The sequence below is a fragment of the Drosophila montana genome, unplaced genomic scaffold, assembly GCF_035044405.1.
Source record: "Drosophila montana isolate Dmon_TW-CO22-7 unplaced genomic scaffold, ASM3504440v1 contig_1624_1, whole genome shotgun sequence".
NCBI classification, from domain to species: Eukaryota; Metazoa; Arthropoda; class Insecta; order Diptera; family Drosophilidae; genus Drosophila; species Drosophila montana.
Window position 1 is genome coordinate 3998430 of NW_026996559.1, and position 19776 is coordinate 4018205.

Below are 19776 nucleotides of genomic sequence, written 5' to 3' on the forward strand. Positions count from 1 at the left end.
TTCTGTGGAATTTGGAAACTATCGATATACATTTTTATCGGTTCATGTAAACGGGGCAAGTTATCGATCGAAATAAAGTTAAACTGCGCGTGCCATATGAGGGTCTGCATTCAGACCGAGATCGATGGACGGACACACAAACATGGCTAGATCGAGTCGACTATCGATGCTGTTCATCAATAGACGGAACCTTCTGCTTGGCACATATATTTGTAAAATACATTATACCCTTTTAACTCATTTTCAATGGGCTCAGGGTATAAAAAAGGACACCACGAAGCTGGGCACACAGCAAAGAGCTGTAGAAGAACAGCAGTGGGCGACGAGCTTTGGATTTAATTGTTGTGTTGTGTGTGCTGCTCGCCGTTCTCGGCTGCCATATAAATTTGCCAGGACAGGCAGAAGGACGCTCAGGTGTCCTTAGTGGTGTTCTAATTACTAACAAACTTAATTTGCTACAAGTTATTTTGCCAAACGCTCGAAATTTGCGCTGTGACTCGCCGCATCCGCCCCGCCTCCTTAAAACCACGGCCCACTCGACTGCATCTAGTGGCTGTCGCCTTAGCTGTAACTGGTGGCTCATTGCATTCCATCTTCTTACTCCTAGACCCTATAATGATTGCTGTAGAAGAATAAGGCAACAGCTGCTAGTTGTATGGACTACTGATGGATGGAGGATTCCTGATCGCCCAATATGTATAAAACTAGTTATTGAATATGAATATTTTTGTTGCCTACTAATTGAACTATACATGTCTGATGACAATCCTTAAAGGAGAGTAAATCCACTCTTATCAAAATTGTTCTGAATTTCTCACAGCGCTTAGCCAATACTCTAAGAACTAATATCTACCCAATATTAGAGTCTCTATTCGATCTATCATTTCACTATGTGGAAATGTTAAACTCAACCTCAGCTGAGCGATTGACTTTGCTTTTCTAGGATGTACGAATCGATGGCGTTATCGAACGTATCGATTGTTCCAATTTGTTTTTGAGGAGAAGAAGCAAAGAAGAGGTGGGCCAATATTAAAATAATGTTTAGTAAAATTGATTTTAAGAGTTCGGACGGCTAAATACAAAGAGTTGGTGAAAGATTTGGAAAAAGCAGATGATAATAATAATGAACTACTCATGATATCGAGTATTTTGACAATAATATATTTTGTAATAAAGAACAGGAAACTATAAGCCAGTTTTGAAACTATGAGCCAGAGTTGACTGAAATTTACAAATAAACTGCATGTTTGTTTTTGTGATAATTAGAATTTTAATTCCTTGCAACTAGAAGGGAATGCATTGAAAAATATTGCATTTGTCTTTAAAAGAAATATTGTCTTGATCCTTCTGTGTGCAAATTCTTGGTTTAACATCAAATCAAGCTTGTCCTTTACTTTAATTTAATTTAATATTTGCCCAGATAATGTCAGTCAAAGGCGTGCCTGTGATCTATGTGAGGGCTGGCCGAGCTGTAGCAGCAGCGACACCACATCAATGTCGTGGCCAGTACTTCTTGGCCGTAGTCATAGTCTGGGAACGAAACCATGACCAAGATGAAGTCCAAGATGGAGTCCAAGATGAAGTCGAAGTCGAAGTCCAAGTCTGTGGCGCGGTCAGCTTTAAGCACCGTTAGACCGTTAGACCGACCGAAATGTTCATTGTAAATTATGCGCTTTGGTTTACAAATTGCATGTGCCGACCAGCACGAAGGATGTGGCAGGTCATTCGGCTGGCAGCGACAAGAGGACTTGGCTTGACTTGACTTGGACTTGAGCTGGCCTCCCCCAATGCACCACTTGCCCCACACCAATGCCACGTGTTGTGCTTTTATGTTGTTGTGTTACTAATGCGTGGTCAAAGTTGTTGCCATGTATTCAAATGAGCTGCGTCGCACAGGCTGCGGCTGCAACTTGTTTGGCAACTTCTTAGACATACTTTTCTTAGGGCCCCTCTCTCACTCTCTCTCTCTATCGCTCTCTCTCTCTCTCTTTCGCTCTCGCTCGGCCGGACAGCAGCCTTGGTTGCCGCTGGAGTCACTGACAAATATTTTATGCTTTACGTGGTCAGGCTACGGCAGCTTGAGAAATTACGTGGTGCTCCGCATGCAAGTGGAGTCCCCTCCTCCACTTCTGCACACAGTGTCTTCTTTTGTTGTTGGGGACTTGCATTTAGTATTTAACATGCGCTGCCTAAAAGTATGCAAAGTTATTTCTTGCAAACCTTTTTGCGTCCCTAACTAAATGCTGCGTCTAACTCGTAGCTCCCCAAAACTTGACTTTTTATCTGTGACGGCCAAAAAACCACCCTTGCTCCCCCCTCTCCACCCATACCCGCACCCACACCCACACCCACACCACCCGAACTCAAGTACTGTCCAGCAAAAGCTTTTGTGTACTTAGCTGAAAGCGCCGAAAAAAGTTGTAAAAATCGTGTAAAAAATTTGCGCAGAGAAAACGTGCAAAATGCGTTTAGTTCTCCGTAGTTGCCACGCCCGATGCCGGACTTTCTCTAATAATTTATTTTAATGATAATGATAATGCATAGCAGCTATTTGGGGTCGCATAATGACCGACATCGTCTCAGGGCTTAACTAAGTGACTTGCTCTGTGTCACACTCGTGCGGCAGGATTGAGGGATTCGGACTCGTTTTAAGGTGCGTGCCTCGCGCTCAAAACTTTGCTTAACCCGCAAACTAGACCAATAACTAGTCGCTCCTCTTGCTCACAGCCCCCAAAATATATAAAGTGCCTGAACACGCCTACTTAAGCGTTGCATGGGCCGGGTTGATGGATGGGGATGGGTCGGAAGGGTTGCTTGCAGCGCATCATTGTAAAACCCTTTCGGCGGCTACAAGACAAGTGCAAAGTTTTCGCCACAAAAACTTTTATAGAAGAATAAAACTTGTGCATTTTTCTACAAAACAAAGAAGAAACAAACCAGTAAAACAAAATACAAAAAAAAAACACAAAATGAGGAAAGAAATGGGAATAAACACCATTGGTCTCAGTTTTTTCTCTTGCTGAATTCTTGTAGCTGCTGCTTAAAACAAAATGCAAATAAAAAAGTTTTACCCAGCGTTAGGGCGGCATTTTTTTATTTTTTTTTTATTTTTTTGTGTTTTACTTTTCCAAGAACTACTTGGGCGTGGGTTGGACTAAAAGTGACCCATACGTCTTGGCCTAACCAATCTGAGCGCCACTTGGCTGTTGTTGTTGTGGTTTCTTTATGGAGTGCGACCTTTCCATACTACGCAATCGTAGTTAAGCAGCGGGCAGTCACATTTATCCCAATAGCTTGACTCCAGTGTCTAGTGCTCAGTAATGAAAATTGCCTCAATGCGTGCAGTGCTGTAAAATGTCCAAAGCGATTGTATTGATTGCCTTTGGCGAATTTTTCTATTCTTTCCTTCCTAACGGCCAAGATTTGTGGTCTCATAGTAGCTATACATTTAAATAAAATATTACGTATACGTTATTTGCTTCCCCTTCTCTGCGATTCTCAAGAGTGCAAGTAAGTCCCACAGGTTTCGGATGCTAAAGTGTTGGGCTCAAAGAGTGTGTGTGTTTTTATAAGTATGAATATATAGAAATAGGTATGTATGCATATAAGTATGTTTGTACATATGAATGTACTTATGCATGTATGTATGCATGCATCTAGTACATATGTGTATATAATGTAAGCCTGCTTGTGTAGGTAAAGTTGGGTAAGTACACGTTTGCGCATATATTTATGTCTAGTTAGCTTATATCAATAAATAACCAAAAAGAAATTCCTCGAAGTCCTTGAACCATTTGCGAACCAGCTCATGCACTTTTTAAGCGTTATCTTCTCCATATATAAAACTGTTTGTCCTGACTGACTGACTGACTGACTGACTGACTGATTGGTGATCAACGCACAGCCCAAACCGTAAGAGCTAGGAAGCTGATATTTTCACTGTAGTTACCTTATGTGATGTAGGTGCACGTTAAGACGGGGTCTCGGGAAATTCCACCCGCAAGTGTGGAAAAATCGCAAAAAACGTTTGTATGTAATGTTTATGTTTACCATCCGATCGGCCCCAAACTTATTTTCAAAGATCTTTGCTCAAATTCATTTGAGGGGTGTTTCACACTTTTAGGAAAATCCATTCCTCTTTGGTGGAAATGGAGGTCAAAGATTTGGTGGGTGACGTTTCGCGCTCAAATTCGTTTCCACAGTTCTATAAGAAAAATCATTTAAGACGTGTTTCACACTTTTCGCAGAATCCAAACTTTTTCTGGTGGAGTGCGACTCAAAGATTTTTTGTGCGAAGTTTTATGTTGTGTCCGATTTGCTTCAAACTTATTTTCAAAGCTCTACATAAGAACTTAATAACTACGTATTTCAGCGATTTGGGAAATTCCACCCGCAGCAGTGGTAAATTGTCGGAAAACGTTGCATGAATGTTTTTTGTTTACGATCCGATCGGCCCCAAACTTATTTTCAAAGATCTTTGTTTAAATTCATTTGAGGCGTGTTTCACACTTTTATGAAAATCCATTCCTCCTTGGTGAAAATGGAGGTCAAAGATTTGGTGGGTGACGTTACGCGCTCAAATTCGTTTCCACAGTTCTATAAGAAAAATCATTTAAGACGTGTTTTGTACTTTTTGCAGAATCCAAACTTTTTCGGGTGGAGTGCGACTCAAAGATTTTTTGTGCGAAGTTTTATGTTGTGTCCGATTTGCTTCAAACTTATTTTCAAAGCTCTGCATAAGAATGTAATGAATACGTGTTTCAGCGATATGGGATATTCCACTCGCAACAGTGGTAAATTGGCGGAAAACGTTTGTATGAAAGTTATTTGTTTACCGTCCGATCAGTTTCAAAATCATTTTAAATTTTTTGAGAACATTGATTTTATAACATAGTTTCCACGGGCAAGGCCGGGTTATACCCGCTAGTATCTATATAAATCTAGACGATATTTTCTGGTAGATACATCACATATATAAATAATATCATCAATATTTTAACTAAAAATGGCTTATGACCTCCATAAAATCCAATGTGCAACAAATTTGCATTCTTAGGATTGGAAAAAATGCAGTATTTAAAAAGTATATTAATATATCGTTTATGCGAGTATATATATTTTTGTTCTCATAGTATTATTCCTGGTAAGCTCAATAATATGCGGATATCACTTAAAAGAAGTCTTAGATTAGATATGATGAGTACATTGTTGTGATTATATCGTTATGCCTAATGCTCTTTATATGCAAGTATTTATTGTGACTACTTGCGCTTGATCACCTCCTGCTTTTGTTGTGGCACGCGCTCCCACAGGGTGCGAAAATGGGCATCCGTTTTGCGTGGGTTAAAGTTGGCGATGGTATCCTTTGAGTAGCTGAGCAGGTTTTGCGGCAGCTCTGCGGAGTTTTCATCTCCATTATCGTCGTCATGGCTCGACATGGCTGACTCATCCACATCCATGAACTCCAAAGCATGCGTCTAGAGAATTGGATTGGATTTGGTTATGAAAGCCATTGGCCAACTCCGGACACCAGCTGACCTACCTGGCGGCTAGCAAAGAGTGCCAGCAATAGCAGTGTGAGCAGCAGCGCTGCCAGCCGCGGGCGCAGCCTTGTGCATTGGGAGGCCATAAAGACAACAACAACAGCAGCAGCAACAACAACAATGCGCAATAAACAACAACAGAAACGCGCTAAAAAAAATTGGCACACAACATTTTACGTTGACCAACGAAATGCGACTGGCCGCTCATCGTTGCGCGTCTAACTGTCGGCCCCCAATTGTAGTACACACACCCACACACACACACATGCACTCTCATACATACACCTCCCGGGCACTCACAGCCCCTCCTAAGCTGCGCTCGCACCTGGCGTTTGGCTACACGTGCGCCGCATACCGAAAAGCTTGAGCTGACCCTAGCATTTGGTCTATTTTTAGCTTAGCGCGTCATTTGCGACCCCCTTGCAGCGCCCGCCCTGCCGCTGGTCGAACTAAGCTTTTGCCAATGCGGGCATTTTTTAATAGGCCCCAACCGCCAGCCACCCGCCACCAGCCCAATCCAAAGTTGAGTCACACATCGCTCGACTTAATGATGAAAATTGCTTTTGCTGTTGTTGGTGGTATTGTTAATTGTTTTATGAATTTCGTTTTTATTTAGTTTTTGTTGATTTGCAAGAAAGCCAGAGCTTAGTGTACTGTAGCGGGAGCTAACTGTTCTGACTGGTTAAGCTCTTGATTTTCGTTTTAATTTTTATGACTGCATGTGAAAATTATTAGCCAGAACGCAAAGTGTCGAGTTATGTTTGTGTTTGCTCATGCCCATTGCGAATTGCTGACGATGGAACATTGAACCGGAACTGGAACTGGCACTGGAAAGGGAATGGGAATGGAAACGGATATGGGAACGTGAAGGCCAACTCGAACCGGAAGCTCTAAATAAAACAGTTGCGCGTTTTAAGTGTGACGAAACAAATTAAAACCATCTGAATACGAAAAAATGTGTATTTTAATCAATGATGATTTTGCCTACGCAAAACAGTGTTTACTGATTTCGATAATCATTATTGAGAAAGGGGTTTGCAAACATAATTACATATGTTAAAATAGTATAACTCTTTTTACCATGAAGCCCATCTGAATTGGGAATTTCATTCGCCAAATAATATTAATGTATTACATATTCAGTGGAATCTCCATATAAAACAAGTAAGAGGCTCTAGTCGGGAGTTCTCGACTAGGGGATATCCTGAACCCTCTTCTACCAACACCAAATTTAGCTCGCGCTACCAACTTGTTTGCTTAAGCTTACTACTGCTATTGTTATTATACTATTATAATTTACGAGATTTGCTCAAAAAACAGCTTTCGATTTCGATTTTTTGCTTAGAAACGGGGAAAGTTATCGATTATCGGTTACTTATGATGCTAATCAAGAATATATATATATATATACTTTATGTGGTCAGCGATGCTTCCTTCTGTCTGTTACATACATTTGCACAAATACACTATACCCTTTTTACCTATTTTTAATGGGTTCAGGGTATAGAAATCTTTGTCATGACTGACTGACTGTAGAAGTAAGGAAGCTGTAATTTTAAGTGCAGTTACCTTATGTGATGACGGTGCACGGTCAGACGGGTATCGGGATATTCCACTTGCAAGTGTGGAACAGAAAACGGTTGTATGAAGGCTTTATTTGTACCATTCGGTTGGACACAAACTCATTTTCAAGATCTCACATTCTCTTGATGATCTCACATGCTCACATTCAGTTGAAATTTGGCTTTTTGGAAAACTCATAATTTCTTGGTGAAAATGTGGGTCGAAGATTTGGTAGGTGGAGTTTTAGGCTTAAACTCACATAAAAAGGTCTTTATGAAAACTGATTTAAGACGTGTTTCCTCCACCTGTGTGGAAAATGCGGCATTATATTTTTTGGGCAAAGTTTTAAGTTTCGTCCGATCGGTTTCAGGCTCATTTACAATGTTCTTTGTGAAAATTTAGTTGAGACACTTTCTTGCAAATCCACGATGATTTTTTAAACGTTTTCAAAAGTGAAAACCAGCTTAATGTCATGTTTTTTGTTGAAAAACACAATTGCTTATATTTTATTTGAGCTTAATACTTATATTATAGTAAATTTTGAATTTATATAACAGATAATACAAAGCAAAACTAACACTAAGCATGATGTTGCGGAACTAAATTAAAACTCTTCTTTGGAATCGGAGTTTGTGAAATAATATTGTGTGAACAGTCGGAGGCATCCGACAATTGATACGATTAGGTCGGAAAATTTCGGTGTGTGAACACGGGGAATTAAAATAGAGTATTAATATGAAACAGGAGTGAAAAGCAATGTTTAAAATTAAATAGAAAACTTGCCACGCGCAAGGCCGGTTAATACCCGCTAGCATAACAGAAAAAGGCCTTATGCCTGCTCCGCTTTATCCTGAACATTCATTCGCCGGAAGATTTTTTCTATGGGTGTACTAGTTTCTAAAGAACCCATTTAAAGTTCCATTTATCAGGATATGTACCCCACCCTGCCAACTTGTTGTTGCCTCATCAAAGCACGCAAATCACCCGCATTAGTTCCACACGCCTAAAAATTCAATTAATTTGGGGCTTATCAGAAAATGCAATCATAGCAGCTATGAACTCATCCATATGGCCGTATAGTAGGGTCCAGGCCACGTTACCCTCTTTACCGCATGCCTGTGATGTATCTCTCATGTATTTAGTAAACATAGTTAAAGATCGTTATCCAATTAGTCAAAAGCTCATGTAATAAATTGCCTGAATTAAGGTGCGGAATTTTAATTACATAATTTACGCGTGCGCTCTATAACTGCCGGGGGAGGATACCAGGGTGCGGGGATCCGAGTATGGGTGTATTAGAGCCAAGGAAATATGGGCAAGTAATGTAAAAAATAAACAAAGTAGAACACTTAACTGCAGAGCGATGAAGTTTAAATACCCTTCAAATTTAAATTTTATGCGGCCAATGTCAGTTGTGCGACTTTAATTGTATGACCTTAACCAGAATCTGTTGAGCTTTGAAGAGCTGTCGGCATTTTAAAGATTCATCTAAAGTAAAAATATATGATATGGAGCTCATATAACAAAGGAGCTTATAGATTGAGTATTAAATTAAAATATTGTTTATTTTGAATAAGTATGGATAAGGATAAGGATTAATAAAAAGCCAGAATTTATTCATCTTACATCTGATCCTGTTGAATTCAATGACTGATATCTAAAGAGATCTAAGCGAACTTTATTCTTTTATTGGTTACATTACCACGTCACCTACCGTGTTAAAAAATGCAAATAGCACCAAGAAAGGGTATATAGAAAAACAAACAAGCGTTGGAAAAAAACAAACAGAAAAATCAACGGCTAGAACGCAACGGTTAGAACGAAGTCAAAGTGCGTTTGATAGGTCATCTTAATAGAAAAGTACACGCAATTTGTGCGCAGCGAGTCATTAGAAAAAATGACAGTAATAACGATAATTATGAATTTTATCCGATTAACCTCGGCCCAAAAGGTGCGTGGGCCAAGTGACGGGGCATAAGTCAAAAAAATGCTGTAACGCTTCGGCTTGCTCCTTGCTGGGGACATACGAGCATACGAGTATTCAAAGTATTAAGTGCAATGCGTGCCATTGAACAATTAATTCTTATCTACTTAGCAAAGTCACGTGGGTTGAGGTTGAGGGGAAAAGGGGAGGCAAGCTGAAGAACGACTCTGATGCAACAGTCTGTCCTTTGACAGTCGTACTGGGCTGTCACTAAACATTTTCCAGTTCTATTTCCATTTTCATTACCATATTCAGTTTTCGAGTACAAGCTTATGTGACTTGCACCCAACTGCCAACTGCCAACTGGTACCTCCCACCCCCCACCGGCGGGCATTTCTCACGTGTCATCGTGAGGACCGTCAACTGTGAGCTCCAATTGCGTGTCAAATGCGCTCAATTCCGTTATGACAATGCGACGTAATTAGAGGCCACGCATAGGCTCGCCTCATGATAATGATGATGATGATGGTGCGTCCAGTTCAGCGCCGTCCAGGCCATCCCAGCTATGGCCGCTAATATATGAGGCTAGCAACGGGCCCCTAGACCAAGCTGGGTGTGTACCGCACTTGATAAATATTATTGTAAATGGGCCCGAGATGACTGTCGTTCGCTTTTACAGTAAACTGACAACAAAATGGCCACATAATAGGCGTGTGTGTGTGTGTGCGACCGTGAATTTGCATATGACAAGTAACCAATGACTAATACAGACACACACATACGCATACCATATATTCAGTTACACGCGCTCACTCATTTACACAGGCATCGCTGAAGTACAGTTACTTTCTTACATAAACATCTATTCAACTTTATTGGCGATCTGATAACATTGGCAACATCTTTGTGAGCAGAACCAGTTGAGAATTCTAAGTGCTATTCGCTTATGCTTCAAATGTCTTGCGAATTCTATGATATTGTCTGTGCTTTCTATGAGATATAACATCCAAAATTAATGTTGTTTAATCAGAGTATAAATTTAGTTCAATAGTTGTCAACGGTGCTGCTTAATCCTCCACGGTAAAAGTTACTTTTTTCCGATCTTTCTTTGCATATAGTATAACAACGAGGCATCCAACTTAAACCTATTAGACCCCATATCATGCCTAAAACACACGAGCTCGTGTTGCTCGTGTTCTTAGCAATTGAGGTTTATCTTGAACCGTTCGACCTTAAATTAGGCTAAGGCACGATTTCACTAACTAATTTGGTAAGCGGCACTTGCCGATGACTGCACTAAGTATATAATAGACTGAAGCTGATTTGTATTTTCAGTTAAGAGTTCATACCTCGAGCAAAACGTTTAACAAAATGCAGTTCCCCCGCAGAAATACTTTGACTTTCTTCGCCGTTGCTTTGGCTCTAGTCTGCTTTCTGGAGATGGCCCCAAGCGCAAGAGCCGTAAGTATGGAACTAGTTCAGTTCCAGAACCTGTCTGATATATGATTTTTTTTTTTGCCTACAGGACTGTCCCATAGAACAGCTGACGGAGCAGGCGCAAGCTATTTGCAAGCCCTTTATCTTTTTCCCCCCCTGCGCAACTATTGTTCAGGTATGTATACGAACTGTATTTATCTAGACGTGCGCTAATATGGAGTTCGATTTACAGCAAGTCTTGGGTCTACTTAGTTCGATCTGCGCTAAGCCTGTTAAGGATAATGCAAGCTCAACCATTGGTACGCCAACCACAGTTGCCCCCAAGGCTTAAGACAAGTATAATGATTTTCCCTAGATAAAAACAGATTCTTGACTATACGATATTCTTTGCTATACAACTACTATATCATATTCGGCATAATGGCTTGCCTTGCACAAATAAAAATTCACAGCGCATAAAAACATTTCTAGTTGAAGTTTTTGAACTGGAAACTAGATTCTGGGAACTGGGAATCGGTCTGAAATCATTTTCTAATTGCACGTGCAGACGTGATTCCTGAACCGCAGGAGGCCAGACCAGAAGCCGTTAGGGCAACTAATTAAAACCACTTTAGAAATGTTTTCTCAACTGTAAAGTTAGCTATAAACAACGACTCAAAGCAGGTGTGCGTGTGAGTATGTGTGTGTGTGCGTAGATTAAGAGACATATGAAACTTGAAACAAAATTAAAAAGCAAATAATATTCATGGCATTACAGCAAGGGCGACGGCGTAGTGCTAGAAAAAAATTCCAACATAATTCCAAATAATATCACAACACCTGCAGAAGCGTTTCAAGTGCACAGACGCACACACTCGCACACCTACACACACGCACACACACGCACACATTCGCATGCCCCGTGTTAAATGTGTAAAAGGGGGTTTTTCTTGAAAAATCGCTGCACTGGAATTAATTAATTCGCCGCTGCCATTGCTGCCGTTTTAGTACCCAGCAGAAAAATAAAACATAAAAAAAACACCAAAAAATCAGGCCGCGAAATCAAAAAGATATGTGAATCGGGTTTGGACAGGTGCTAGGCGACCCAAAGAGAGCGCTACAGACGCCCAGAGAAAAGCCCATAGAAGAATTATTGGGTATATGAACACTCTCTCTGTATCGAATATTCTTTCTAGATCTTGACGATAAATCACAAATAAGTCCCATAGAATTACAGAAATTTATAATTGACGCAGCTACGCATACTAAAAAGGAAAATGAAATGATCTGGGAATGAAAATATTTGAAATGCTTGGGATAAAAATAAAAATGAAGAAATGGATTAAGTTGAATGGAATTAACATTGTATATAATCTTCATAATATAATCAATATCAAGTATATATAATCTAAAAATTTAAGCCAGCAAAAACCATATTGCCAAAGGTATTTGTACTTAAATTAATAAATTACTATAGCATATTATATATATATATATATATATATATATATATATATATATATATATATATATATATATATATAAAATTTATTAATTTAAGTACAATATATATAATATATATATATACAATATATATAAGTACAAGTATAATATATGCTATATTATATATAAATATATATATATGTATATATATATATAATATTTAGGTGATCTACTCAGTTCTTATCGCATAATGAATACTACTTGTAGTATTCATTTGCAGGATTCATGTTCCATGTGCGACGTATAGAATATTTGATTTTGATAAAAGTCTGAGTGCGTGCGTAGCTGTGCACTTGCACCTCTGCATTTTCTCTTGCTGCCTCTTTCTCTATGTGTATCTCTCTCTTTCTCTACACACTCTACCTCGCCCGTTCGCTCTCCCGCTGGCCGTGTTGTAGTGGCACTTGCTGCTCATTTTATGCCTCGATTGGCAGCAAAGTGCAGACGCTTTTTGCTGGCGCAGCTGCTGCTGCCGTATTAGCAAAAAAAATGCAAAAATAAAAAACACATTGCAACGTTAAGTATATGGAATGACAGACAGTGAAATGTTAAAACAATTTCATACACAAGCAACCCAGCCGAACTGTACAAAGTAAGCCCCATGCAAAGGCGCACCTCAAACGTTTTCCTAATTTGTTGCATACCCGCAGGCTGGTCAGCCAAATGCCGTGTTTAGGGTGACCACACAAGCGTTGACAACAAATGGAAATTGATCAACTGGGAAAATAGGATCAATCGACTAACAAACATTTTGAGTGTGGAGAGCTAGGTTTCTCTATAATGCGTAGTTGTTAAAAATATAAGACACAAAACTTGATTTGGTATTTGGAATCATTTGGGATCATTGTAGATGATGATGGAAAGCATCTGCCTTTTGTTCCTATGCATATTTCTACTTAAATTAATATTTTAATTATAGTTATTATTCTCCTTTTTATGATTTCTCTATTATATTAGTTAGATGTGCATTAAAATTGTTTTTCCGCTGTCTTCAGTCCTGGGTCAGCAGGTAGATGATCATCTCTAAAGATTAACCCAAAAATATTATTGTTTACGTCCATTAGGGGCGGAAAGAGCACGAAAATCTACATGGGTACCTAAGATTGAGATAAAGATTCCTGAAGATCCGTTGCAGATCAAGCCAAATGTATTGTTCTTTAAAAGTCAAAGCCTTCGGGTCACTGTAACCAACAATGTAGTCAAGAAGAGTGTTTCCGATTTAATTGCTAACTAATTTTGGGCAATCGCTTGTTTCAGTTTAAAGATCAAAAATATTTGGCATTTACATAAATATTTGTATTCCTCATTTTAAGTATCTCAGATTTCGTTACAGCTCATTTGCTGCTTACAGAAGCATTTGGGCAGCGTTTAGTGCATTTAATTGAGCAGAACATGCAGATCAGCAGCTGTGATTGGAGCTCGATCTATAAAAGCCTAGCACCGCTGTTAGATGGGTAGATCTATCTATCAACCCGATGGCGTCAACTTGGATCTGCTTTGGCCTCCCGCTGCTACTGTGCCTGTGCACTTGCGCCTGGGCAGCGCCTTCCGCGGATGATTCGCGCCAGTTTGATGAGCTGGAGCGCACACTCAAGGAACTGGCTACCTCGCTGCTGGCCATGAGTGGGGATGTTGCTGGCGGTGGGACTCTTGGCACAGGTGAGTCCACTTCTGCGGCAATGCTCTGTTCATGTTTAAATGCTGCGTTGTTTGGTTTGCAGCGGAGGGCAGCGCCGGGGATCTGGAGGCGAGTTTAATGGGCAGCGAAGCTGCGACTGCTTTGGAGTATCTGAACGAGCTTCCTCTATGAAACACGAGGTGAATGGATTCAGTTCTCGGTTCTGCTAAGCTACGTTTAGCAGCTCTGCAGTGCCCAAGTTTAAAAAGAAGATTTTGGACCTCATGAGTATGTTTTTTTTTTTTTTTTTGAATAAATAAAATATCTTTGTTAAAAGGAACATGATTTAGGTTGAACTGATTCCAAGTGCTTAACACAAATAACTTTAACAGTGTACAATAAACTTTTTTTTAAAACTAGCATCTTTAGTCGCAACATTGTCAGCTAGTTTTTATTGTAACGCGGTTAATTTCCCCATCAGGCAGCTATGGAATCGTTTAATAAAGTAACGAATAAGCACAACTTATATAATATATGTAAAAGACTTTAAAATGGTACCGAAATTATTTGTGTAAAATAAACCAATAAAATACAAAGACAGATACAACGCCGCTCAAATAGCCACCTCGCCTCTATGCATCCGACCTAACCCCAAAGAACTAATTAAACTATTTTATTTATTTAGTGACTTATTATCAAAAAATACACATATTTTGAAAATAAAGGCTTAACCATATGTACATTTATATATTCTGTCTTCTGTCTTCTCAGGCGTTCGAACCCTAAACTTCATGCCGTGCTTATGCTCAGCTGTTAACTCCTATTAATTATTCATTGCTCCGTTGTTATTTTAATCAATATAAATACATTTGTCTATGTGAATTGTGAATTGTTGCTGCATTTCAACCAGCGACCTTTCGCTTTTGAGTCCGACGCTCAGATACCTGAGTCACACAGGCTCATGACTTCACGCTTGCAAAGAAAACTTATAATTTACATGTGTTGTTTATAATGTTTTGCATACAAACTTTGACCCCACTTGGAGGTTGCATTTTGCAAAAATCCCGTGCTGACTCTTTCGGCTTGAGTAATTCTTTCAGCAATTCAGTCAGGGCAAGCTCTTATAACATATGTATGTGTATATAGATAAAATCAAAGGGTCAACACAAAAGTATATTAAGCCAAGATCTGTCTAACTATTATAGTTCAATTGTTTTATATGGATTTCCAAGACTTGCGCGTATTCTTTTAAGTCGCAGCTAATTTCAGATTATACTTATATATGCGCAAAATTTCGACAAATTAACTTAAGTCCTGAACGAACTATGCATATATATGAACACATATTGTGTGTATATGTATATGCTCTGGCAAATTACGCATTCTAAATCTGGCACGATTTGTGTGGCGCACTCATCGCTCTTGCTTTCTCTATCACACAGCCTGTTGCCATCTCTTTTGCACGTCGGCCTACATAGGCAGAGCTCGCGCCAGTTACTGAGCTCAATTTGCGCGCTAAATCTAATCAAGTTAATTTACGCCACCGATTTCTACACATTTGGCACCCCAAATCACTCGAGAGAGGCCCAACCAAAGACAAAGTCTGGGTGTGGATTTCAGTGGGGCTGATCTGCGGGTCCGCTCGAGACTTTCAATTCACGCCGAGTTCCCCAATTGGATGCCCAAGACAATGGGCAGGTGAATGCTACGTTTCAAATAGACGAACTTGTCGCCTCTGATTGCCAAGCAAAAATTAGAAATAATAAACAGCTTTGCGAGAATTTATCAAGTAGATTGCTGAGCTAGCGAACTACCCTGTAATGTAAGAAAATATATTATTAAAGAAATAAATATGCACAATTTTAATTAGTAAATTAAAGTATTATAATGAGATGGTTGGGCACACGAAGTCATAATGGTCACATTTTGCTTATCCTATCACTATCATGCCCATTTTATGTGTACAGGGTATACACAAAAAAAGAAGAAAAAAAGAAAGATGGTTGCCATAATATCATTAATAATAATAGTTGAAACAACAACAGCTCGTAGCTCGCAGCTCGCATCCGAAGTCCGAGAATGTTAAAACAAATCTAAATCAGAAGCTGAATCAAAAAATTTAACAGCCCGTCTGTCGGTCAGTTCGGGCTGCTCGCCCGCTCGCTCAGCTGTAGCTGTAGCTGTAGAAGCGGACCCGGAGACAACTAAGAGCTATCCAACTATTCGCTGGATGTGCCATGTGTATCTGTCAGTTACTTCTGATGCGTGCAGCTGTGCGGTAGCTTACTTTTTTTTTTTTTTTTATTCGGTGACTCTCGCGACTTGTAAGTGCAGCGTGAACAGCTGAAAAGCCGCCTCGTTTCTTTTTGTTGCTGTGCCCTAGGATTTTGCGTCATGCATGTGGACGAGCTGCGTACCAGCCTGCAGAGCTTTGGCTGGCCCGACTATGTGGTCTTTTGCTTCATGCTGGCCATCTGCGCCGTCATCGGCATCTATTTCTGCCTGCAGTTGCGTCGTGAGTCGAAGGAGGTGAAGGCCTGCGGAGGCGAGGAGGCGGCCAATAGCGCCGCCTCCTATTTGGTCGGCGGCAGAAAAATGAAAATCTTTCCCATCACCATGTCGCTAATCTCTAGGTGAGTACGAAAATAAATCATTACGAATGCTTTAGTACAACTATACGAGGGCTCAAATGCCAGGCTTAGGAATCGATGTTGGACGAATTGAATAATAGGCAGAGCTACTTTAAAGTAAAGTCTACAGTTTGTAAATATCGTAATAGTGCCTATCGATAGCGTTTTAGTCGGAAGCGGTATTGTCCGGCTTTGGCAGGGTCAACTTTTCTGTAAGTTTTCTTAACAGTCTTTTGCTCCTAATTTTATAAAACTAAATGTTGTAGAGCTTTGAAAATACGCTTAAGACCAATCATACTTTCGTCTAAGCAAAGATCTTTGAAATTGAATTCGAAGTTAATCGGATGGTAACCAAAAATACATCATATTACACAGCTCTTTCTATATTTTTGATATTTATTATTTCAATATTGGGCCAGAGCGTGAGATTTTAGTGGGCTATAAGAGCATATTTCTAAACATATTGGAGTTAGCCGGGTACAGTAAGTTTAAGCCATAGTTTGCCCCCAGCCTTTGGCATGAATACTCGTAGTATTTGACCTAAGCTGCGAACTATAATATACAATAGTGCACATTATTCAGTGCCCGGGGTACCGTGGTGTTTAATTCGAACTGAGAGACTGCTCCACTTACAGCTAGTTACAGCTGGTCGTCAAGTATTTGTTAGGCTAGTATACAGCTCAGAACTGTGAGCGGTGCCTATCAACGCACCAAATCAAATAGTTTCATATTTTCCAAATGGGTTCGTACAAGCAACGAGAGTGCTGAAAGTAACCCGTATACGGGGCATTCAAATTGCGACTACGTCGCATAATCAACGCCCCGGCGACGAGAGTCTCTCTTAATTAAATTGCATAAAACGCTCTTTGATCTCCAAAGAGTTTTTCAGGCTGAGAACGGAAGCAAATCCGACTGAAGGTCAAGCGGCACTAATGTCTATAGGGTTCTAGTTAATTTGTACATTATTATTGCTTACTTACAGCAGTTTCCTCTTCTATTCTTCACAGCTTCATATCGGGCATCACACTGCTGGGCACACCCACCGAGGTTTACCTGTACGGTGCTCAGTATCTGTACATTATGGGCTCCCTAGTGCTAATGGGCCTGTGCATGTTTTATATATTTTTACCAGTATTTCATGACCTCAACTTGATATCCACCTACAAGGTATGTGCTTAGCTATCGATTGAAAGTTCCCAATGCGACTCAACAGTCTCTATTTAAATCCCAACGTAGTATCTGGAACAGCGCTACAATCGCAGCCTGCGTCTATTTGGTTCAATCATGTTTATTATGGCTTCGGTAAGTGTTAAGAAAGCAATTCATAAGTCTAATAATCTGAATTCTGAGAAAAGTAAATTTGTTTAACAGGCCTACATTTGTAGCCTCAAACTGAAATACAAATGTCAAAATATGCCGACAATTTTAATATAATATTAACCACAGTCAAAACTAGTTTATGCCCTGAAAGAATCCAGTATTAAATGGAATCTCTTTTGTAACATATATAACTCAAATTGTCACCTTCAATTTTGCAGCTATTGTGGCTGCCGATTGTGATCTATGTGCCGGCCATAGCCTTCAATCAGGCAACGGGCGTGAACATACACATTGTGACGCCGTGTGTGTGCGTGGTGTGCATCTTCTATACGTGCATTGGCGGCCTCAAGGCAGTCGTCTGGACGGACGTCGTCCAGACGCTGATCATGTTCGGCGCCATGGCGCTGGTGCTAATCAAGGGCACGATGGACGTGGGCGGGCCGGGCGTTGTCTGGCAGCGTGCCCAGCAGACGGCACGCATTGAGCCGCCCAACTTCACATTGGATCTCAGCGAGCGCTACACCTTCTACTCTCTGGTGCTGGGGGGCGTGGCGCACTGGCTCAAGTCGAATGCGATCAGCCAGAACATGATCCAGCGGTATCTGTCGCTGCCAACGTTGCGGCACGCTCGGATCGCCATCTGGACTTTTATAGCCGGCGTGCTGGCGTTTCTAGCCATCTGCGGGTATACGGGGCTGCTCATCTATGCGACCTACGCGGACTGCGATCCGCTGGAGACGAAGCTGGCGCAGCGCAATGATCAGCTGTTGCCGCTGCTGGTCATGGAGACGCTCGGACAGTATCCCGGTCTGCCGGGCGTGTTTGTTGCTGGCGTTTTCAGTGCGGCTCTCTCCTCGCTCTCCACCGGTCTTAATTCCCTTTCTGCCGTCGTGCTGGAGGACTTTGTCAAGACCTTTCGCCACCAGCCACTGAGCGAGACGCAGACTGCTTATATTATGCGCAGCGTTGTTGTTGTCTTTGGCGTTATCTTTGTCGGTCTGGTCTTTATCGTGGAGAAGCTGGGCGCTGTGCTCCAGCTGACCATCACGCTCACCTCAGTGGCCAACGGACCCCTGTTGGGCATCTTCACGTCCGGTGTCATGCTGCCCTGGGTTAACTCGAAGGGCGCGCTCCTCGGCGGCCTCAGCTCGCTCGGTGTCATGGCCTGGATGTGCATTAGCGCACAGCGCGACCTGGTCACGGGGGATCTGGTTTATCAGCGGAAACCCTACTCCACGCTGGGATGCAATTACACCTTCACGGGCGAGCGACGCGCCTTCAGCAGCCTGCCACTAGATGACGCCATCAGGTGAGTCGCACTTCTAACTAAATTCCCGAATGAGACTAGCTTAAACATGAAATTCCTAATCAGTTATGGAAAATAAAAAGCTCGTGCAACTTTCAGCTACATTTGACTTGACTAGTTTTTGTATAAAATTTTTTTTTACAGCCCCGCATCGGATGCGCCCTTTCAGCTATACCGCATCTCGTACCTGTACTTCACTCTCTTTGGGGCTCTGATGACGATTGTGGTGGGGCTGGTGACGAGCCTCCTGCTGCGCGAATCCGATCTAGATGCGGTGGACACCCGCCTGCTGACGCCCTTTGTGCGGCGTTGGCTGGAGCGACGTCGCAGTCGCCGCACGCAGCTGCCGGCGGGAAAGGCGGCCAAGCACAAGGCGGTGCAGGAGACGACAACGTAAGCGGAGGGGGTTCGGCCAGTGGGTCGTAGTACCTGCTGCCGGCCAAAATGTTCCTTTGGTAGCATAGTAAATATTTAAAATTAAATAAAATACAATTCATAATTATTTGGTCTTTGTGCCACCCGCCTGCCGTCTGTCCACTGCCGCTTGCTGCAAATGGGTTCAAAGCAGCTGCTTTCTGTGTAATTAGAAAAATGCCCGCAGTGATGGAACTGGAACTGGAACCGGGCCTGAACTGACCCTGAACCTGAACCTTTGCCAAATCAAAGCAAACTACTAAGCAAATAAACAAAAAGAAAAAAAAGGTGAATAATAAAAAGAAAAATACAACTAAAATTGTGCCTCGCAACCCACATAAGCGTTCCAGCGGGGGGTGGCTTTTGGGGTGTAAAGGGTTTGTCCTGAGTTTTACTTGTGCTGCTAATTGAATATTTACTGTTTTTCATGTGCGCAAGTGTATGCACATCTGTGTGCGTGAGTGTGTGTGTGGCAAGACTAACTCAACTAACTACTTATTAGTAGTCATTGCCACCCGCTGCCCTTCTACTGCTCAAGT

The 19776-nt window shown here is 41.2% G+C and overlaps 3 protein-coding genes and 1 long non-coding RNA gene across 5 annotated transcripts; 2 read left to right on the forward strand and 2 right to left on the reverse strand.

Moving 5' to 3' along the window:
* Positions 1-5075: 5075 nt before the first annotated feature.
* On the reverse strand, positions 5076-5745 carry LOC135440478 (uncharacterized). The gene is made up of 2 exons (XM_064699669.1): positions 5543-5745; positions 5076-5477 (listed from the first exon to the last, which is right to left on the reverse strand). The coding sequence occupies exons 1-2, from the start codon at positions 5627-5629 to the stop codon at positions 5262-5264; spliced, it is 303 nt and encodes a 100-aa protein (XP_064555739.1). The 5' UTR covers positions 5630-5745; the 3' UTR covers positions 5076-5261.
* Positions 5746-13257: 7512 nt separating this feature from the next.
* On the forward strand, positions 13258-13787 carry LOC135440701 (uncharacterized). The gene is made up of 2 exons (XM_064700018.1): positions 13258-13608; positions 13671-13787. The coding sequence occupies exons 1-2, from the start codon at positions 13425-13427 to the stop codon at positions 13757-13759; spliced, it is 273 nt and encodes a 90-aa protein (XP_064556088.1). The 5' UTR covers positions 13258-13424; the 3' UTR covers positions 13760-13787.
* Positions 13788-14320: 533 nt separating this feature from the next.
* LOC135440634 (uncharacterized) lies at positions 14321-17538 on the reverse strand. Its single transcript, XR_010438326.1, has 3 exons — positions 17362-17538; positions 17178-17301; positions 14321-15382 (listed from the first exon to the last, which is right to left on the reverse strand). It is a non-coding gene; the product is annotated as an uncharacterized LOC135440634 (long non-coding RNA).
* On the forward strand, positions 15913-19325 carry rumpel. 2 transcript variants are annotated; one of them, XM_064699913.1, is made up of 5 exons: positions 15913-16200; positions 17205-17364; positions 17434-17499; positions 17736-18826; positions 18968-19325. In XM_064699913.1, exons 1-5 carry the CDS (start codon positions 15962-15964, stop codon positions 19218-19220), a joined length of 1809 nt encoding a protein of 602 aa, XP_064555983.1. In that variant the 5' UTR covers positions 15913-15961; the 3' UTR covers positions 19221-19325. The 2 variants fall into 2 exon arrangements, with proteins under 2 accessions (XP_064555983.1, XP_064555984.1); XM_064699914.1 differs by lacking the exon at positions 17434-17499 and having other exon boundaries at positions 15914-16200.
* Positions 19326-19776: the final 451 nt, after the last annotated feature.